The following is a 22,617-nucleotide window of genomic DNA, read 5'->3' as shown; positions in this document are numbered from 1 at the left end:
AAGGGCTACGACAGTTTTAAAGTATTTGGGCATATGACTTGACTCCCATTTAACATTTGGGTTGCATATTGATACTCTGACATCCAAAACCTATGCGAAACTAGGTGTAGTTTATAGGAACAAATCCTCCCTAAGCCCGCTGGTCAGAAAGCGTATCGCACAGCAGATTCTAATGCCAATTATAGACTATGGGGACATAGTATTTATTTATCAAATATTTTACCAGGAAGTAATACATTGAGATTTACCTCTCGTTTTCAAGTATGTCCTGGGCACAGAGTTATGATAACAATGGTACAGCACTCCAAACTCATGTTAGCAAACTAGACACCCTCTACAACTCAATATGCTGCTTTGTCCTACAATATAACTACATCACACATCACTGCAAAATGCTCCATGAACTAGGATAGCCATCAATTGAGTCCAGATGAAAAGTACAGTTTTCCTGTCTTGCATTCAAATACTTTCTGAACAAGCTTCTCGCCCCTACACACACACAGAAGACTGTCTATCTACGGTCCCCAGGTTCAACAAGGAATCCGGTTGCTCCTCCTCTTACCGTGCACCTCGCGACTGGGACAACCAATCAGAGACTCTCAAAGCCACCACCAGTCTAAGTAATTCAAGACTTCAGCTGTCTCACATTTTAATCTGGTGTGTAACTGTTACATACGCCCATAACATATATTATCTTTACTGTCCATGAAATGTCTGTCAATTGACTGTATAACCTCTGTTCATTTAATGTAACAATGTATTATCATCATAACTCTGTGCCCAGGACTTACTTGAAAAAACGTGAGGTAACTTTCCATGTATATAGAAGGTCCTGCTGGATGGCGCACAGCTTCTGTATTACTTCCTGGTAAAACATTTTATAAATAAGCGGCAGTTCAGGCCATTTTTGGCTGAAAATTCCCATTGAACTCAATGTAGTAACAAAGGAGGGAGAGGGTATGGGGGTATGATACCTTTTATTGAACCAACAAGTAGTTGATGTTACAAGTTTTCCAACCTCTCAGGGTCCTTCAGGGACCTTATGAAGGACCCTGAGAGGTGTAAAAGCTTGTAACAGATCAACTACTTGTCGGTCCAATAAAAGGTATCATACCCCTACTCCCATACCCTCTCCCTCCTTTGTTACTACATGGAAGAAAGGACACACGTGCCACCCCCACTCCCACCCTTCTTTGCCATTTAACACAATGAGGAATTTTGGCAGAAAACGGCCCAATCAGCTGCTTCAGCAGATATAGAAAAAGCCCCTTAACTTAATTCATTTGAATTCTTAGTGTGTCTTACACCCCCACCCACAAAGTACCATGAAGTCGCTTAATGTCACGTTAACACTAACAGTGTATCCTCAAAGGTCAGTACCGGTGAAGTTAATTTATGTTTTCTCCCGCAAAGAAGAAAACACTAATATAATGGCCGCTAGTGATGACATGCAAATTATATGCAAATGAGTGTTATCTTAACATTGCATATCCACAAAAGTCTGTTATAGTTAATATGGGACTTACTATAAACTTAGTAAGGTCATACCTAAACTTGGCGTTACATCCACACCCTGAAATTAGGCTTTTACAGGGTCTGGGTGGGTTTAACAACACAGGTAGATATGGTTTAACTAACATAGCGTTATTTCCCTCTCCTCTCTCTTGCAGCTGAGTTACGGATCTATTTCAGGGTCTGGACCGGTGTAACGCTAAGACGTAGCATCAGTGGCGGACTTACATTTCTGCCGCCTGTAGACTCGGGGGCGGCCCCCTGCCCTAGCCTTTTGACGTCATGACGTCACAACGTCAGGTGATGACGCGTTGTCATGGCAACGCGGCGTTATGTGACGTTGCGGCGTCACTTGACGTTGGATCGCCGTGACGACGCGACGCTACAGGATGGGGCCACTCCGGAAAAGGTAAGGCTTTCTCACACATTTTAGCCCCCCGCTCTAGGCTATAGCCTCCTCAGCCTAATGGGAAATTCGCCCCTACATTAAAGCAACATTATGCCACAAAAACGTGACATTAATACTATGCTAATGAGCAGGAGAATATCCAGTGTTTTTGCATATAATTAGCTTTGTGGATACGTGTTACGCGCAGGGAACATAACGTCTGTTCCTGCTATGGGTAACACCCCTGATTTAACACAGATTTATGGATCTAGCCCCATATGCATCTAGCGAGTCCTTGCTCTGCAGGTTCATTGCTAATATTCTAATGAATGTTAATGATTTTTAATGGTTTTCATATTTACCAATTTATCAACTGCTCATGTTGGCAGATGATGCTGGCATTGTCATGGGCATGTTAACTGGTCCAGATACTCTAAACAGATGCATCATTATTTCACTGTGTTGGGTTGGCTTGATGGTGGAGCCATGAGTGCGATGGCACTGGGCCCCACACTTACAGGGGGCCAACATTCTCCCCCTGGGACCCCAGCAGTGGAGTGGCGGTGGAGACAGCCTATCAAGGTGGTGATCACGGAAGCTAGCCCCGGCTTCCGATGGAACCCAACTTCAGTGTCAGGACCCCCAGCTGGGCTCCGTCTAGCTCCACCGCCGCCACAACCGCCCCACAGGTTGGGCTCCGGGGGGTGTCAGAGACCCCGTGATTTTCCAAGCCGGTCCTCAACGTAAGCTACAGATATAAAATTATATTGCAAAGAATATACTATATATGTAACATTGTTAAATATATGCTGCATTACACATTTCAAACGTACAGATATCCATAGTAATATATCTATTACTCACGGCTATTTTTGTGGAGCAACTAACATGAACTCAGTTCAGGCAACTTTCTGTGGAGGTGAACATAGAAACTGCACTTAGGGCCATATTCTGTATTGTCCGAAGTCACTCACTCACCACCCACCCAGTCACTCACTCACCCACCCAGTCACTCACCCACCCACCCAGTCACTAACCCACCCAGTCACTCACCCACCCACCCACCCAGTCACTCAGTCACCCACCCACCCAGTCACCAACCCACTCATTCACCCACCCAGGCAGTCAGTCAGTCACCCACCCAGGCAGTCAGTCAGTCACCCACCCAGGCAGCCAGTCAGTCAGTCACCCACCCACTCGCCCAGTCAGTCACCCACCCAGGCAGGCAGTCACCTGTCTTTTGTTGAAAATATAAAAATAAACAGATTGCATTGTAATGTTTCTTTCCATATTACAATAAGAAGAAAACAGTTAAGCTAAAAAAGATTTTTTCATGGTAGGTGCACTATGGGTTCGGGTGGTGTGTGGGGGGGGGGGGGGGTTGCTACTTTCATTTGTCCTGGGCCCCATGATTTCTTTTGGCGGCCCTGCATGTATGACAGATACAATGTGTGCATACATTGCACATTGTGTGATACCTATATGACAGATACAATGTGTACATACATTAGATTGTAAGCTCCTCGGAGCAGGGACTCCTTCCTTAATGTTACTTTTATGTCTGAAGCACTTATTCCCATGACCTGTTATTTATATTATCTGTTATTTATTTGTCTACCCTGTGTATTCCTACTGTGAAGCGCTATGTACATTAAAGGCGCTATACAAATAAAGACATACAATGCAATTCAGTGTGTAATACATGTATGACAGATACAATGTGTGCATACATTGCACACTGTGTGATACATGTATGACAGATATAATGTGTGCATACATTGCACAGTGTGTGATACATGTATGACGGATACAATGTGTACATACATTGCACACTGTGTGATACATGTATGGCGGATACAATGTGTGCATACATTGCACACTGTGTGATACATGTATGGCAGATACAATGTGTACATACATTGCACACTGTGTGATACATGTATGACGGATACAATGTGTACATACATTGCACAGTGTGTTTGATACATGTATGGCAGATACAATGTGTACATACATTGCACACTGTGTGATACATGTATGGCAGATACAATGTGTACATACATTGCACACTGTGTGATACATGTATGGCAGATACAATGTGTACATACATTGCACAGTGTGTGATGCATGTATGACAGATACAATGTGTGCATACATTGCACAGTGTTTGATGCATGTATGGCAGATACAATGTGTGCATACATTGCACACTGTGTGATACATGTATGACGGATACAATGTGTACATACATTGCACAGTGTGTGTGATACATGTATGACGGATACAATGTGTACATACATTGCACAGTGTGTGATACATGTATGACGGATACAATGTGTACATACATTGCACAGTGTGTGTGATACATGTATGACGGATACAATGTGTACATACATTGCACAGTGTGTGTGATACATGTATGACACCTCAGTGCATTGGATTGCAGGGAAGGAAGGGGTTAACCCCTGGGTGAGGGAGGGGGGGTATCCTCGGCGTCGCCTGCTGATGACGTCAGGCGATGGCGGGCCTGCGCGAGTAGAGGGATCCCTCGGTAACCTCCCGCCTTCCCGCCTGTGTGTGACTGAGAGCGAGGCCCCGGCGCGGGCCCGAGCCGCACCCCGAGGAGAAGCCCCCTCTCCCCCCCCCGGCCGCGCCCTGTCCTCCTCCAGGTACGCGGGCGGAGGCCCTGGGAAACTGCCGAGGCCTGAGGAAGCTCGTGCGGGGAGCAGGCCGCGAGGGGCCGGGTGCGGGGGGAGGGAGCCGGGCTGCAGGCCTCGCATGTACCTTCACTCTCCCGCCTCATCAGGCACAGCCCCCACTCACTAATCTCCCGCTGTGCCCAAGCATCCCTCACTAATCACCCGCTGTGCCCAAGCAGCCCCCACTCACTAATCACCCGCTGTGCCCAAGCAGCCCTCACTAATCACCCGCTGTGCCCAAGCAGCCCTCACGCACTAATCACCCTCTGTGCCCAAGCAGCCCTCACTCACTAATCACCCGCTGTGCCCAAGCAGCCCTCACTCACTAATCACCCGCTGTGCCCAAGCAGCCCTCACTAATCACCCGCTGTGCCCAAGCAGCCCTCACTCACTTATCACCCGCTGTGCACAAGCAGCCCCCACTCACTAATCACCCGCTGTGCCCAAGCAGCCCTCACTAATCACCCGCTGTGCCCAAGCAGCTCCCACTCACTAATCACCCGCTGTGCCCAAGCAGCCCTCACTAATCACCCGCGGTGCCCAAGCAGCTCCCACTCACTAATCACCCGCTGTGCCCAAGCAGCCCTCACTCACTAATCACCCGCTGTGCCCAAGCAGCCCTCACTCACTAATCGCCTGCCGTGCCCAAGCAGCCCTCACTCACTAATCACCCGCTGTGCCCAAGCAGCCCCCACTCACTAATCACCCGCTGTGCCCAAGCAGCCCTCACTCACTAATCACCCCAAGCATCCCTCACTCACTAATCACCCGCTGTGCCCAAGCAGCCCCCACTCACTAATCACCCGCTGTGCCCAAGCAGCCCCCACTCACTAATCACCCGCTGTGCCCAAGCAGCTCCCACTCACTAATCACCCGCTGTGCCCAAGCAGCTCCCACTCACTAATCACCCGCTGTGCCCAAGCAGCTCCCACTCACTAATCACCCGCTGTGCCCAAGCAGCTCCCACTCACTAATCACCCGCTGTGCCCAAGCAGCCCTCACTCACGAATCACCCGCTGTGCCCAAGCAGCCCCCACTCACTAATCACCCGCTGTGCCCAAGCAGCCCTCACTCACTAATCACCCGCTGTGCCCAAGCAGCCCTCACTCACTAATCACCCGCTGTGCCCAAGCAGCCCCCACTCACTAATCACCCGCTGTGCCCAAGCTGCTCCCACTCACTAATCACCCGCTGTGCCCAAGCAGCCCTCACTCACTAATCACCCGCTGTGCCCAAGCAGCCCTCACTCACTAATCACCCGCTGTGCCCAAGCAGCCCTCACTCACTAATCACCCGCTGTGCCCAAGCAGCCCCCACTCACTAATCACCCGCTGTGCCCAAGCAGCCCCCACTCACTAATCACCCGCTGTGCCCAAGCAGCCCTCACTAATCACTCGCTGTGCCAAAGCAGCCCTCACTAATCACCCGCTGTGCCCAAGCAGCCCCCACTCACAAATCACCCGCTGTGCCCAAGCAGGCCCCCACTCACTAATCACCCGCTGTGCCCAAGCAGCCCCCACTCACTAATCGCTCGCTGTGCCCAAGCAGCCCCCACTCACTAATCGCTCGCTGTGCCCAAGCAGCCCCCACTCACTAATCGCTCGCTGTGCCCAAGCAGCCCCCACTCACTAATCGCTCGCTGTGCCCAAGCAGCCCCCACTCACTAATCGCTCGCTGTGCCCAAGCAGCCCCCACTCACTAATCGCTCGCTGTGCCCAAGCAGCCCCCACTCACTAATCGCTCGCTGTGCCCAAGCAGCCCCCACTCACTAATCGCTCGCTGTGCCCAAGCAGCCCCCACTCACTAATCGCTCGCTGTGCCCAAGCAGCCCCCACTCACTAATCGCTCGCTGTGCCCAAGCAGCCTACACTCACTAATCGCTCGCTGTGCCCATGCAGCCCACACTCACTAATCTTTCGCTCACTGTGCCCAAGCTGCCCCCACTCACTAATAGCTCGCTGTGCCCAAGCAGCCCCCACTCACTAATCACTCGCTGTGCCCAAACAGCCCTCACTCACTAATCACCCGCTGTGCCCAAGCATCCCTCACTCACTAATCACCCGCTGTGCCCAAGCAGCCCCCACTCACTAATCACTCGCTGTGCCCAAGCAGCCCCCACTCACTAATCACCCGCTGTACCCAAGCAGCCCCCACTCACTAATCGCTCGCTCACTGTGCCCAAGCAACCCCACACGCTCATCGCTCGCTCGCTGTGCCCAAGCAAGCCCACACGCTCATCACTCGCTCGCTGTGCCCAAGCAGCCCCATTTGCAGTGCCCAAGCAGCCCCACGTGCTCATCACTCACTCGCTGTACCCGCTCGCTCATCACTCACTTGCTGTGCCCTAGCAGCCCCACTCACTCATCACTAACTCACTGTGCCCAGCCACCCTCATTCTTTGCCCTCTAGCCTAATAATCTCCCTGGTGTCCATTGCCCTAGTTGCTCTGAAACCTCAGAAATTTCATTAACGTTCATATTTCTATAGGATTTAACTAGACTGTTGCTGGTCTGGATACCTGTTTGAACGACATACAAAAATATAATTGGATCAGGGTTCAAAAGTGCAACACAGGCCCTTTTGGTTTGTCACGTCTACAGAGGAACAGCTTGTAATATTGAAAGGTTGTTTGCGCAGTGGGAGGAGGGTGTGTGCGGGGGGGGGCGTGGCCGTGACGTCTCCTGCACTATGGACGCAGTCTTTGCTACAAAGTACTTTCCTAAGCTGGAATACACCTTACAGCCAATTAAAGTCTGTGAGCTGTAAGGTGTATTTTGGGGCCGGTACATGTCTTACAGCAGAAGACGGCTTGGTAAATGAGCCTAAATGTGTTGAGAACATGTTGCTGCCAATATTAATCCTTGACCACAAGAAGGCGGCATGACATAGTGGTACCAATTCTGTCATAAAGATAGGTGAACATGTTCTTGATCATTACAAGGGAGGTTTGTTTGCGCTCCCCATGCCTTGTTTGTGGACCTAGTATGTTACCTCGACCAGCTTCAATATGCAAGGCCAGCAACCATCCTGACACTGGTAAGGCCCAAATGGTTGCAACAGAGGTCTGTGAGTCGATATGCTGGCCGTGCATTACTGTGACTCCGGCTTCGCTTTAAAAGCTGTATGAAACAGCAAGCATATGCTTGAAGGGTTCCATGTTACAGTGGATAAGAAGCAGAGAGACGCTCAATGCGTACTCGTTTGCATGTCATTACCCAGAATCCCTGGCTGCAGTGGAAGGTGATTTATGGGGTAAGGCGGGTGTGGGGTCTTGTCTGAGGCATGTGAATGTTATTTAAAAAAAATAAAATATGAAGTCAACTGAAATTATAAAATTGTCCCATGCGAAATCACAATCCTTAAATATCTTTAGGATGTGTTTGTACTTTCATAAGTTTATAATGGATCTAGCCTACAAATCGTAATCATCATTTTGTTAGTTTGTGGTTGGCAGTGTATTCAGCTGTGACCATTGTCTTATACAGGGATGATAAGTACTTCCTTCAGAGGGCTTACGGTCTAATTGTCTGAAGAGACACTGGCATTAGATCACAACGTAGGCTTCTCCACTTCAATAACTCTGCCTATCCAGTACTGTATGTCACTACTTTTCTGTGTAGTAACAGCCGTAAATTACAATTAAACACTAGAGCAGGGCGGCCAACTCCAGTCCTCAAGGGCCACTAACAGGTCAGGTTTTAAGGATATCCCTGCGTCAGCACAGGTGGCTGTCGTTGAATGAGCCACTGATTGAGTCGCCTGTGCTGTAGCAGGGATATCCTTAAGACCTGACCTGTTGGTGGCCCTTGAGGACTGGAGTTGGCCACTGGCTTGAGTATCTTAAAACGGGTATAAAAAATAAAATCGTGGTTTTTCTCTCTTCTGTATGCTTCTTTGATGTGCTGTAACATGTAGGTTGAAACATACAACTACATTATTTGCTTCCTTCTTGAGGTCACCATAAATGTTTTTTTTTTTCAGGCTACAATCTACAGATGGCAGCAGCAGAGAGTCCTGGCCAGGACCCACTTTCTCCAGAAGAGCAACCACAGCTCACAGATGAAGAGGATTTTGACAAAGACCACACATCAGACCCGGAGTTAGATAAAAAGGAGGAGAATAAAATAGTTGCCCTAGAAGAGGAAGACTGGATAGGCCATAGTCCTCCCACGCCTGATAACCATTCAGATGAGGAGGATTTTCTAAGTGAAACAAAGTCTCAGGACTCCGATAACGAGCAGAACCAGGATCAGAAGGACTCTCCGAATCGCGAGGAGGAACAGCAGGAACAGGAGGAGGAGGAGGAACAGGAGGAGGAGGAGGAACAGGAGGAGGAACAGGAGGAGGAGGAGGAACAGCAGGAGGAGGAGGAACAGCAGCAGGAGGAGGAGGAGGAGGAACAGCAGCAGGAGCAGCTGAAGGAGGAACAGCAGCAGCAGGAGCAGCTGGAGGAGGAACAGCAGCTGAAGGAGGAGCAGCAGGAGGAGGAGGAGCAACAGGAGGAGGAGGAGCAGAAGCAGCATAAGGAGGAGGAGGAGGAAGAAGAGGAGGAGGGGAAAAAAAAGGAAGGAGCTAATGATCTGCACGACGAAGCCTCCTCCGTGACGCGAGAACTGGATGAGCATGAACTAGACTATGATGAGGAAGTCCCAGAAGAACCAACAGGCCCTGCTCAGGAAGAGGAGACCGAGAAGCTGGGAGCTGAGGATGAGGAAGAGAAGAAGGTAAAAGACTCCTCCACGGACGAGAAGAAACCAAACGACAATGTAGAGAAAGGTTGTCTCATTCCCAAAAAGGAGATAAAGAAAGAGGAGGATGATGGAGAAATTGATGAAGGGGAGATAGATGTAAGTTAAAAAGAAAAAAGTTGAATGCCCTTTGCTGTGCAATTCCTCTTAGTTTAATGGGGGAGGGGGGTGTAAATTTTTACATGAATTTAATTGTCTTCCTTAAACAATTTTATTATTTAATTATATTTAAAGCAAAGATTTGGCAATTTTGCTTTCTTAGGCTTGTATTATATATTGTATACTAAGCGCGGGCGCAGCAATGGAAGATACCTGTCTCCCTACGGCAGTGTATCCACTGCAGACGCGCGCACGTCAGACAGCGTAGGCACGGCAGCTTGGTGGAAATACAAAGAAATTAGTATTTTCGAGCTGCTGCGTTCTGTGAGCCACGCCTCCTTGGCGTGCGCGTCATAGCTTTGCCTGTAAATACAAAACGCGCACGCAACGTCGGGTGCGCACGCGCTTGCCATAATACATGCCTAAGAAAACTTAACGAGATTCTCTCTTCGTTGGGATTCTGAATTAGGGAAAGCTTCTTAATTGAGGCTTCCTCTAACCTTTGTCTAGCCCAGGGGTTTTCAAATTTTTTTGGTTAAGGAACCCAATTATTATGTTGTCAAATTCTGAGGAACCCCAACCCTCTCTAATAGCGCGTCTGAGATCCGATGCATTGTGAGGAACCCCAACCCTCTCTAATAGCGCTTCTGAGATCCGATGCATTGTAAGGAACCCCAACCCTCTCTAATAGCGCGTCTGAGATCCGATGCATTGTAAGGAACCCCAACCCTCTCTAATAGCGCGTCTGAGATCCGATGCATTGTAAGGAACCCCAACCCTCTCTAATAGCACGTCTGAGATCAGATGCATTGTAAGGAACCTCAACCCTCTCTAATAGCGCATCTGAGATCAGATGCATTGTAAGGAACCCCAACCCTCTCTAATAGCGCATCTGAGATCAGATGCATTGTAAACTCTTGTGTTTAGTACAATTTTCAATTTTTTTTTATTCAAAATTGCAAGGAACCCTTTGGGGTTGCTCGGAGAACCCAAGGATTCTTAAGAACCCCTGTTGAACACACAATTTTAGTCCTAGGTGCAACTGCGCCTAAATCTAATCCTGAAGGCTGTCAGAATGACGACATGCAGTGTGTATGCTGCCTTCTCATACATATCACATTTAATTTTGAAAAATTTACAACATCTACCATCTCAAGCCGCTCAAATGTTCTTCTGCACACTCCTGTCCCTTAAATAGATGCTTGCTAAAGGACCGCAGGTGGAAGCCAATATACAGATTACACAGACAAATTGACTGGCAGTATTCCCTCAAGATTAAAACGGCAGTCAATTTCTTTGGGGAATGAAGCCTTTTGGTTATTTATCAGGGTTATAGGGCATCGGGGTTGGGTTCTAAACAATATCAAGGTGGTAAACTTCCTTAAGACTAGGGACAGGCGGAAAAGTCCAAATTAATTCCTTGGAATTTCCTGGATATTTTAGGCCAAATACGCATTTTAAAAAATCTGAGCGGATTGTTAATCTGGGTTTATTCCAAAATTATTTTCTTTATTAAAAAAAATAAATAAATTGCTTTGAACCCCTACTTTCAGGTGTGGGAACCCCCTGTTTCCAGATATTCATACCTCCGTAGGGGGTGCCGGTATCTCTCTTCAGTGTAAATGTCCAGGTCACATGCGCCAATAGGAAGCCGGGACGGGACATTTAAACTGCAGAGAGACACAGGCACCCCTTACCGAGGTGAGTATATTAGGAAGCAGTGTGGGGAAAGGGGCATAGCTGAAATGAATGGGGTTTAGCCCCGGGGACCCCCTGCTTCAAACCAATTTAAAAAATAAAAATACCGGTGACGTTATAACCCGCCATTACAAATCGCCCTTTTTGGGAGTGTCGCACAGAGATCCTTGTGCCAAAGGAACGGGCTGATCCGAGGCAGATCCAAAGTCTCCCCAAAATGTCACCCATCTCTACCAAAGACCTGTGTATTGCAGTTTGTAATGTATCTTCTCTCTTAGCAAATGTATCTGCGAAGCAGTGGCATATCTGAACGCGTGTGAAGATACGCCCTATTTTATTTTGATTTTTTTGAGAGGGGGTGGGATAAAAACTTTGGGATAGGGGTATGTACAGTGCATACTTGGTGACTGTATAAACGAATCCCTGTAAAAAGTGTCAGTCATGCGTGAGGACCTGGTGAGAAGCTGTGTGTGGAGGGAGCATGGAAGATACTCGGCTGTGCAGGCTGGAAGCATTGTGGTGTAGCAATGTCACGACAACGGTTTGTCATTTCAGGATGATGACCTGGAGGAAGGTGAAGTTAAGGATCCCAACGACCGAAAGACAAGACCGCGGCTGACGTGCCGGTTCTTCATGAAGGGTAAAGTTACATCCTTTGTGTTTCTCTGTTTAACCCTTTTAAGGGCCATGTTGCAATGTCCTGCGTATGCTTTGTACACTTCTATAGGACCCCGAAGTAGAACTCCCCTCCCCCTACTGCCCCTCCCCCCCCCCCCCCACGCCTTGAACAATCCCAACCCTTTTTTAATTCTATAGTTGCGTTCTGGAAACCCCACTTGTTGACTATTTCCCTTCCCGGGAGATATTAAAATGGCCGCTGCCATACACACACTTGCCATGGTTACCGCTGACGCCAGGGAAATAACAAACAAGTGAAAACTCAACAAAAACGACAGTTTCTGGAAACTGAAAAGCAAGAGGTAAAGTAGCACAGCTATCATCCGTTAATCATTTGAGCGCATTTATTTTTTGAAGGGGTGATGATCCCTTTCTCTGGCAGAGGCCCCTTTAGCAGAAAAAGGGTTAACGCTGCAGTTCATTTTCGGAAACCCGGCCAGCAAATAACTTTGCAAATTTGCCAAAGCTCTTGTCTGGCGCTGGAGTTGCAAATTACAGGCATCGGGAAATGATGGGGAAGCGTAAAGCCGCTATCTCCCACTAAATTATTATATAGATATATATTCAGCCCTTGTAAATTCACTGCTGGATGAAGGCTCCCTATTGATCTTTCAAGTATTACGGTTACAGTCCTCTCCATGTTGCACCAACAAATTTTCTGATTTCATCGTACCATCTTACTTTTGGTCGTGCTCTCGGACTTTTGATTTCTCTTGGAATCCAGCGGAGTACCGTCTTTGTCCAACGATGGTCATTTCTTCTTGCGATATGTCTGGCCCACTGCCCGGCTAAATCGGAACATCTGGGCACTCTATATGAGGGCCACAAGAGCATTGAAATGTGATTTAAGATACATTCAGGAAGACTTAAAAATATTATACTTACGTTCTGCGTGTGCGTGCAATATATAAGATTCAACAGTCCAGGAAAAAGTCACTTGTCCACCCCAAGTTATGCATGAATTACATGTACATGAACTTACTGCTGCTTATCTTGGATTCGGCTGTTTAGTTGCTGCTCCGGATGTTCTTTCTTTTTTGTCTACACTTAAACAAAACCTAATTTTCTCCTCGATGGACAGTATACATCGATATTCAAAAGACCATAATAGAGTTACAGAGTACCTTACAGCTGGTACTTCTTTGATTTTGTTGGGATATCTGGGTTTTCGAAGTGCCGGCGCTTGTTCACATGTACCCGGAAGTATGTCTCGCTTTGGCGCTAAAGAACCGCGTATCTATGATCTTTCTAGGTTCAAATTGTGAAAAAGATAGTCCATTTAATGTAACTGTCATTAGATCATTTAGGCTTTTCATTTGCCTTGGAGACTGGAATTTGTCTTTAATTAGGTTCACATGACTGAAGCATCTTTCCCCACATGCTGCTGATACTGGCAAAACCGGCACCATGTTTTCCTAACCGAGGAAACCGAATCAATTCTTGATGTAGATTTGGCCACCAGATCTTTCATTGCCAGACCACAGACTTTCCTGACGACAGACTTCAAATCCGTACCCCTCTCCTCTCTCAATGTACTAATCTTTGCTATTATTTAACTGGTGCTTGTAATGTGTCACACGGGTGGATATTTTAGACACCAAATCCTTCTAATTTTTCTTTTGGCCAAGTGAATGTATTTAAACCTTCTGTAACTTTTGCAAGATCCCTTTTAGCCAGTTTCATGAACCGATCGTTCCAACTTCTCATTCTATCATTTAATATTTTCTTCCTGTCTGTTTCAAATCTCTGTCGTCCCCGTTCTAATCCTGTCAGCTGTGCTTCTGTAACCCATTCAGTCATTCATTTTTTTCATGTTAAAATAATCCCCAATTGAATTTTCTTTTTTTTTTTTCAGTGGGCACCTAAGGAAGCTTTTTACCAAGTTGATTACATTAAAAAAAAAATTATAGAAATTAAAATAACACCCACAATTGTGTTAGTTGTGAGTCAACGGACAAAAACCCATTTCCAAGCAAACTGTTTTATTACATGACATCATTGTCCATTACGTCAAATTAAGCTTTTTCAAACAATTTCTGTCTTGAGAAAAAGTGTGGCATCTTTAGGCTCTTTTCAAGAAGAATGCTGCACATGTTCACCCTGTGCATCCAGAAACATTGCACATGGGGGATTTGGTGTCTGTCAGTGATTTGTAACCGGGGTTCCGTGGCCAAAGGGTGGAGGGGAGCTAGTTACAAGTGTCCGAGGCTTGGCAGTACCCCAGCGGTGGCGGCTCCCTGATATTACTTTCAATTGCCTCCCTTATCCGGTTGGCGCCGGAAGTCGGGTTTGACCAGAGCAGCCGTGTGTGTGTGTGTGTGTGTGTGTGTGTGTGTCTGTGTGTGTCTGTGTGTGTCTGTGTGTGTCTGTGTGTGTCTGTGTGTGTCTGTGTGTGTCTGTGTGTGTCTGTGTGTGTCTGTGTGTGTCTGTGTGTGTGTGTCCGGATTTAGAATTTTGCTGCCCTGGCTGTTGCCTCTTGCAGCTTTTCGACGTCACGTGGCGATGCGTTTCCATGAAAACGGCATGCCATGTGACGTCACTTAATGGCAACACGTCGCCACGTGAATGACGCTGTGACACTGCAGAAGGACGAGGGCGACGTTGCAGGAGCAGGTCAGAGACCTTCACAGAGGCCACACACTCTCCCCCGGTAATCAGTTTAATTGTTGGGGTGGAAAAGAACGTGGCCTCAGTAACCGCATCACCAGCCCCCCACCCCGCTTCCCCCCCCCCCCCCCCCCAATGACTGCGACATTAACTTTGGACAAACATTTTTTACATTACCTATACTAACATTTTTTTACAAATATAAGTTTTACAATTACACTTTGCAGACATTGAATCACAGCTAACACAATTGTGTGATCAGGTTTACGGAGCTCGTCTGCACTACGAGATTATTTAAAAAGAACGTCTTCATGTTTAATATATACTAGAGGCAACCAATATGACTATTTTTTTCAATTAAAATATGACCCTTAATATAAACAGGATTTGATTTTTCAGTAGTTACCGTGGTTCCAATTTTTCCCTCCTTTGGACATCTTATTTCCAGTTTAATTCACTTTACAGACAAAACAATGACCACAGATGTCCGCTGATTGAATGAAGCTGAAGCTCACAGTTGTGCTGGTGATGACTGAATGTTTGAAAAATCAATCAGATTATTATAATTAATGCATCATTAAAACATTACTAACACAAATATTAGGGCTATGCCTGAATGGATTAAACACACCTTTTAAAGGAGTTGCCAGGAGCCCATTCTCCATTGCACCTGGGCTGCCTTTCAGCTCTTCAAGCCTATTATTTGTGTTTTAACATGCAAGTAAGTATACCTGACTCAAAGTATATCCGACTTCTGAAAAACTAGAAGATATAGAAGTATAGGTTTACTCAAAAAGGAAAGATCTGTGCAGGTGCTAAATCTCAACGGTGAAATCCCATAGAAATGAAGCGGAAAGAAGAGAGCTCCAAAATTAGTGATCAAGTGGTGAGTATTTATTAAGAAAGTGTTTTGGTCCAGCATGGCAGGCCTTTCCGAAGAAGAAAAATAACCCTCCCCCCCCCCCAAAAAAATGCGGCAATAACCAAACAAAAATCCCTCGTCTTCAATATTGCCTTCGGCTTTGCTGGAATCACTATTCATATTACAACCAAGTTTACTACTGCAGCTCTGATGGTGCCCACTTTGCTTGCTACCCACCTACTCACTGGGGTTTTTGTAGTTTCTGCCAGTTGTCTGCTTTTTATGGCTGGTTCTAACATTTGAAGCGATATGAGTGCACCATGAACTTCATCAATAAATGGTACATTTTAAACAGACTTTTTAAACTCTCGACTGCAGCTTATGAGCGACACGCTGTACCATTACTAGGTGCTTGAAATGCTTTGTTATGTTTGATGCTAATCCATTAGCTGAACCCATCACTGAAGCAGCCCCATCAGTACCAAGGCCTACAAGTCATTACTAATTCCTACACTCTAAAACTAATTTGCTAAGCTTGTCGGTGCTGTGAAGAGAACCTAATGAGGTGCTATTTTGCAGGGGAGCTATTACTAACAATGATTATTTTCTAAGTATCTTGCATATAGGACATACTTGAAAACGAGTGGAAACTCTCAATGTGTTATTTCCTGGTAAAACATTTTAGAAATAAATATATATAATTACGTCAGTAGTAGATTTATAAGTAGACCCACCTAACATTGAACAGAATCCTGCCAGCACATCTTCACATAAGCATTTTGCAGTGTGCTCCACGAACTCTTGACATTGCTTATGGTTGGTATAACGCTCTTCATCATTTCATTTATTTGCCAAATCTCTTTCGCCTCTCGTATCGCTGAATGGCTTGGGTTTTTTTTGCCACATTGAAGCAGGTGTTAGAGATGGTGATACATCGTCTAATCCATTTGCGTTGCACATTTTGCCAGATGCATATCTTCTGGGTTTTCTTAGCGCCTCAACACGTTTGAGGTGCGTCCCAGAAACGTTCTGAAAGGTTAATGTTTCATGGCGAAGGGGCTCCTTGAAACCATTAACACGAGATAATGTCACATAAATGTCAACTGAATACGCACAGAACATCTTGCTACACCAGTACACTTCTCATATTCAAGACATGGAATTATTCTTGCCACTTGAGTATAGATTCTTTTTTTTTTTTTGGTTGTTGCATATTATCGAAGGCTTGGTAATAAACCCCCAATGGAAAACCACTGACTTTCTCGCTCTGTCCATAATAATTTTTGTTGTCATCGTGAGGAGCCTTGAAGGGAGATTGAAAAATAAAAACGAATTAAAGTATGAAACCTTCCAATGACCGCACTGACTTACCCCCTCACATTACCCACACAATGTAAGGTTATGCATTTGGGAAGCAAGAATAAACAGGCTACTTATTATTATCCTTTATTTGGGGTACTTGCAAATTAAATGGGGCAAAATGAGGTCAATCCTTGATAGGAAAGGCTTTAGGAGTGCTTGTAGACAGCAAGCTTAGCAATAGTACCCAATGTCAGGCAGTAGCAGCAAATGCAAATATCCTGTGCATTAAACAGAGTATGGGTGGAAGGGAAGAAAGCATAATTGTGTCACTGTATAAGGCAATTAGTAAGACCACACCTTGAATATGGAGTCCAGTTTTGGCCAACTCCCCATAAGAAATACATTATGGAACTAGAAAAAGTGCAGAGAAGAGCCACCAAATTACTAAAGGGGATGGAAAATGTCATTTATGAGAAGAGGCTAGCTAAATTAGATTTGTTTACATTAGAAAAGATGCGTCTAAGATGGTGTCAATGTTTGCAAACTCACAAACATGGGTTCGTTTGATAATGAGAAGTTTATTGCAAAGTATGATCATACACATTCAAAAGTCTATAAAACTCTCAGCCAGGGAGTGTCCAAGCAGAAATTCATGGGGTTCAGCACCGGAGACCCTCTGCTTCAATCCTGTATTAAAGCAATGAAGAAAAAAACTACTTGGATTGTCTCTTTAAGGAAAAAAATCATGACTTCTATATTAACTTTGGATCAAGAAAATCTAATATCCAACGTCACAGATTCTCAGAAGAGATGCACTTGTGGAGCACACTCTGGGCTCTTAATACTTAACATTTAATTACAATATTAAAATAGATGCTCACAATAACACAAATAAGGGATGCCAATAATAGTGATAACAATAGTTAAAATGAATCGAAATATTTACAAATAAGAACAGAAGTGTGACTTACAAAGGAGCACGTGCGAGATAATATTCAGCAATGTCTACATGCTTAGTGTGAGTGCAACTGAGACGAGATATGCTCTTGAATCAGCTACTGCACATACGTGGTATTAATAGCACACTATTTATTAAACAAAATATCACACAGATGTGTGACAACTCTCTCTTGTTCCTCTGACTATTGGTAAAGTACAGCTCTAGCAGGCTGCTAGATGAAGCATAATGCTGTGATGGTAGTTATATGTTAAGCTGAGTCGGATAAATAGCAGCGGAGTTATAGTAACTGATTAATACCAAAGAAATGGTGTGTACGTCTTGCAAATCTGCAAAGCTAAAGCCTCAGCACTCAAACAACACAGTCTATAACAAGTTCCTGCGACCAGATAACATGCAACTCTAACAGGCTGCTGAATCGCATATTACGCCCTACGCATTTCGCTCCTTCTGGAGCTTCGTCAGGTCCGTTGCACTGTCACACCAGGAAGTGTAGGCTGTTTGTTTTGAGCACTGAGGTTTAAGTTACGCGGATCTGCTTGGATAACCTAAGAGTTAATGGCATTAGTCTTATACTATACCCTACTTGTTATCCGTCTGACTGTCGCAGTTCCTTGTATTAAAATAGCGATTCTGTAGCCTGTTAGACCTGGGTGTGCAACATAAGTGCATCACTTCTGAGAATCGGTGACTTTGACCATTAGATTTTCCATCTCTAAATTTAGGGCACACCACATTACACCCTAAATTAATGGATGACATGTTACAGTCCTTACCTGTTGAGTTCTGTTACTTCTCTTTGTGCTGGCTGCTGCAGCGCTCGCTATGGCGGGGACAAGAGTCGCACCTCAATGGGGCTGAGCCTGCTGCGAGGGGCGGCCGCCGCCGCGCTGCGTGGTGAGTTTTTGAGGCAGACATGAAAATTGAGATTGGAACTAGTGACGGAGTGCTAGGCCACACCCTCTGGCGTTTCAGCCAATGAGGGCGAACCTGCCGGGTGGCGTCATGGCCACGCCCCCGTCACACCCTCCTCCTCACCCCCCGTCTTTTCCCCTGCAGCTCACTGCAGACCGGGGAACTCGACTGCTCGCGCTGGCAGACGCGCGTGCACGCAGACAGCGGGGCCCGTAGCCTTAAAAAGATGTGTGTGTTGGGTATACTTTTCTTTATACTCCTGTCTAAGGAGAACAAGCTTTTAAGCCCCTGGGAATCTATAACAATAATTACTAAGCTTAATTAGTGGATTAAGTTAATTTGTAGAGTAAACCTCCCACTCCCCATTGTAAAATGAGAAAACTGTTCTCTCACTGAGGAAAGAGGCACTAGTGATTGACCAATATCGTGGTATTGAGTGAATATTTCTGCTGTGAATTATAGGAGCAACCCACCCCAGTATCCTCCATTTTTATTGGATTGGAATCGGGGTCCTCCAGTGCTGATCTGCACTATTTTCAGCTGCGGGGACCCCTGGCTCCTACGATTTTCTTTCTGGTGGAGTTGCAGGTATGACTTCCTGATTTTTAATGGGTGATTTAAATCCCCTTTTTAAAAAGCAGGAACCAACCAATAGGAAACCACGACCGATGATGCAGCAGCCTATTGTTCCGAGATTTGGGTGCCATTTTGTTTCCCCATGGAGAGATTTTAAACCCTGTAACTTCACTGGTAAGTATTTCGGGGAAAAGGGGGGGGTCAGTAGTGCTGAAAATAGTGGGGTTTGTCCCCCATTCCCACCCTGTAAAAAAAGGAGAAACTGCGCATTGCAGCATGTACAGCACTTCATACTACTGCGTCTCTGGTAGCAATCAGTCATTGGAATATTTTTATAATAGGGATTGTAAAATGAATAAAACAAGTCTAGTTTAGCGTGGGAGTGAGAGTATGTTCCAAGTAAAACCAAACTCCACGCCCTCTTCTAAGAATAGTTCTCTAAAACATTGTTGCACTTCTATTCTTGTCCTTGGGGGCGATGGACTTTTTCTTTGTGAGTGAGGATATTTGTTCTCGCGTGTCTGACACCCGCTTCCTGTTGTTGTCAGATGTAATCCAGCTAACTTCACCTCTGTAAAATAAATAATATAAACTTTGCCGTCCTCTGTAAGAAAAATGGTTAAACACTTTGTTATTCTCTTCCCATTCCTGTGCTTTTAGCATTAAACATGTGTGTTTGCTTTCACCGTTCTTTATATGACTTAAAAAGTTACATGTCAAGCTTCTTCCTGTCTACAATGGAAAAGTTTATAAAAATGCCCTTTTACACTAACACCACGCACCCCCCTCCTCAACATATCCCACTCCCCCTCTCCAACGCCCCCCCTTCCCCCTCTCCAATGCCCCCCGTCCCCCTCTCCAACGTCCTTCCCGTCCCCCTCTCCAACACCCTGTCCTCGGGGGGGAGGGGGGGGCGGGCAGCAGAGTTCTCAGCTTATCTGTGGTCCCCAGACCTCTAGGACCCCATATTCCCTTTGGCACAGCGTGGAGTTGCAGAGCGTAAGTTGCAATGTCATCTCCAGCTTTCATCCCCGGAGTGACCCCTGACCCTGCAGACATTTTATGGGCGCATATCGTTGCCCTCTACTGTTCCAGCAGGAAACGTGGGGTCCCAGAGGTTGGGGACACGGACAAACCCCTCCGTTCAACTGAGGTTGAAAAAAAATGATTATGGTGGGTGGGAATGGCTGCTTTCAAAGGTCTGACATTGCTAACTAAAAATAAAATAAATACCCAGAAAAGCTTGAAGCGTGGCAGACTTTTGCTTTAAATTCTGTAGTTCTACTCTTGATCAGCTACTGAAAATGTGCCTGATATTAACAGGAGAAATGCTTGCTCGTGTTGCTCAAATAATTAATTTCGTACTGGCGAATATACGAGAACAGAAGAAAGGTATATAATGCATTCCAAGACCATCACAAATAAAATATAACTTTTAATGCTAGTAGTATAAAGACTCTGAGAAAAAAAACCCATAAAGCTAAAATCGATTGGAGCAGCGAACTGTAACAAAAATACAGTACCATACATTGCTGCATTACATAGTCAGGACGATGCAAGAGTTAAATAGAAGTCAAGCTTGTAGCATGCTCCTGCTTCCATGCCAAAATTCAGCAAACCACGCCTCCTTCTAAAAATAAAGTAAATTATCATCAGTCTATAAAACATTTTGTCAGATTTCTATTTTTGTCCTTGGAGGTGTTTGTACTTTTTCTTTCTGAGTGGAGGTGAACAGGTGTCCTCACCTGTCCGATGACACAACTTCCTGCTTGTATTGTCAGGTGTAAAGTAGTTGATATTCTCCATTGCAGCAACATCCCTCATCACAGGGTGTGTTCTGTAATTGAAGTCCTGGTTTTCCCCAATCGTCTTCATTATTTTCTTGCAAGCATACCATTGTTCAACCTTTGACTTATTACTCGTGCCATGAGCATGGCTGGGAAGTTTTATTCTTTGCGTTACCCAGGTGTCAACACCATTCCGCAGGTGTTTGAAGGTATCTCAGTTGGATGCCGGTGGCAGGGATGTTCCATGTGATTTTCATAATTTGCATAGCATTGTCCCCTGTTTTCTGAAGTAACGGGCAATGCGGATATATGACATTTAAATAATAAAAATATAAATATATTTTCTCTTTTTTTCATTGCCCCATTAGCTTTGTCATGCATCCTTTTATCCTTTGTCTTGTAGCCTCGTATGTTTGACACTTATTCATTCTCTCTCCCTGTCTTTAAATGGGCAATCCCTCTTAGGGCCAAAGTGACCTAATTCCACTGACCTGTTAATGGGGTCTTATCTGGGTAATTGAAATATATACATATATATATTTTTTTTTTATTGCCCAAATCTGACACCTATAAATAAAAATGTTTTAAAGTTTGGCTTGAGAAGGATTTCAGCCAGAAGTCTCTCTTCTTTCTCTCCCCCCCCCCCCCCCTTATCTTTGTCTCTGATAAGGACAGGGGATAAAGGGAAAGAAAACACTTGATTGACAAACACTTCCCCTATTGAGAGGCTCCTACTGTAAAACATTCAACTTTACGACTGTGGGATTGCACCGTTTAAGGGTAAACATAGTTCTCCCTGGGACTCTTCCACTTCCCGTGGTTCCCAGGGCACTCAGTGGCTCATCTCCTCTGGGCAGTTATTCATTTGTTTCTCTGTGCAGCTCTACCAATCTAAGCACCAGTGCATCACCGGCAGGAGCAGCTTTGTACTGTATCTCCGATACGTCTTGCCTGTTACCATATACCATTCAATGTAAAAAGATCTCCGGTTTCCTGGTGGATGCATCATAGTATAAATGGAGTATAAATACATTTAGACCAACATGGTATATATTCACTTGTACACTAGGTGGCGCTTGTTGCCTTTTCCCAATTGTCTGCAACCTGCTTAATGCTGCAGTTCAGGCAATATCCTGCATGTGTGTTTTTTTTAATAAATCAGTTCTGTAGTAAGAAAAAATACTTTTAGCATTTTCTGTTTTTAAAAAAACAACTTTGAAAGACCAATTTTCTTGTATTCTATTTTAACAACCATTTGCTAAAGCACTGCCCCTTCATGCCCTGTCACAAGCCCTGGCACACCCCTTTGTCAGCCCTGCCCTCACTCTAGCACATGTCAGTGCAGAAGTGCTCATGAATATTCATGAGCTTCCACTGAGAGACAGAAGCAGAAGAAAAACAGATCCCTTCACTAATTGTCACCAAATTTCGCCTATCAATACATGGAGAACGAATTGACCTGCAGCTATACAGTTCTTTAGGTAATTAGAGATTGCACACATGAAACTATTGAAGTAAAAAAATAAATTAAAAAAAAAATAATAATAAAGACTAAACTGCAGCTTTACGGTCTGATAAATATCCTGCAACTACTCAAAGACTTTGTCACAAGCTGATGTGATAACTATAATGTGTCTGTGGGTGGTTCTGTTTGTATTCCTGTTAGTAAAGCTTTGCAAGTTTATATTTGAAGGGGACTGAAAAATCTTAATACTTCATTGCCCACATCGCAGGTTACTGTAACATGCAGATAAGATTATACATAGAAATCATCTTGCCTATTACAAA

The 22,617-nt window shown here is 45.2% G+C and overlaps 1 protein-coding gene across 5 annotated transcripts in view; it reads left to right on the top strand.

The window, feature by feature from the left end:
- The first annotated feature begins 4,401 nt into the window (after positions 1-4,401).
- The window catches only part of ZC3H18 (zinc finger CCCH-type containing 18), a 71,115-nt gene continuing 52,899 nt past the window's right edge, over positions 4,402-22,617 (top strand). For 2 of the 5 annotated variants that reach the window (XM_075576403.1, XM_075576402.1), the window contains exons 1-3: positions 7,350-7,635; positions 8,581-9,446; positions 11,700-11,784. In XM_075576403.1, the coding sequence (XP_075432518.1) occupies positions 7,521-7,635; positions 8,581-9,446; positions 11,700-11,784 (1,066 nt within the window). In that variant the 5' untranslated portion in view covers positions 7,350-7,520. Of the gene's footprint in view, positions 4,570-7,349; positions 7,636-8,580; positions 9,447-11,699; positions 11,785-22,617 lie in introns of those variants that run through there. The other 3 variants (XM_075576407.1, XM_075576405.1, XM_075576406.1) reach the window with 2 other exon arrangements.

Source organism: Ascaphus truei, chromosome 19 (genome assembly GCF_040206685.1).
Source record: "Ascaphus truei isolate aAscTru1 chromosome 19, aAscTru1.hap1, whole genome shotgun sequence".
In the NCBI taxonomy this organism is placed as follows: Eukaryota; Metazoa; Chordata; class Amphibia; order Anura; family Ascaphidae; genus Ascaphus; species Ascaphus truei.
The sequence above is the reverse complement of the archived record's forward strand: the minus strand, read 5'-3'. Positions and strand labels throughout refer to the sequence as shown.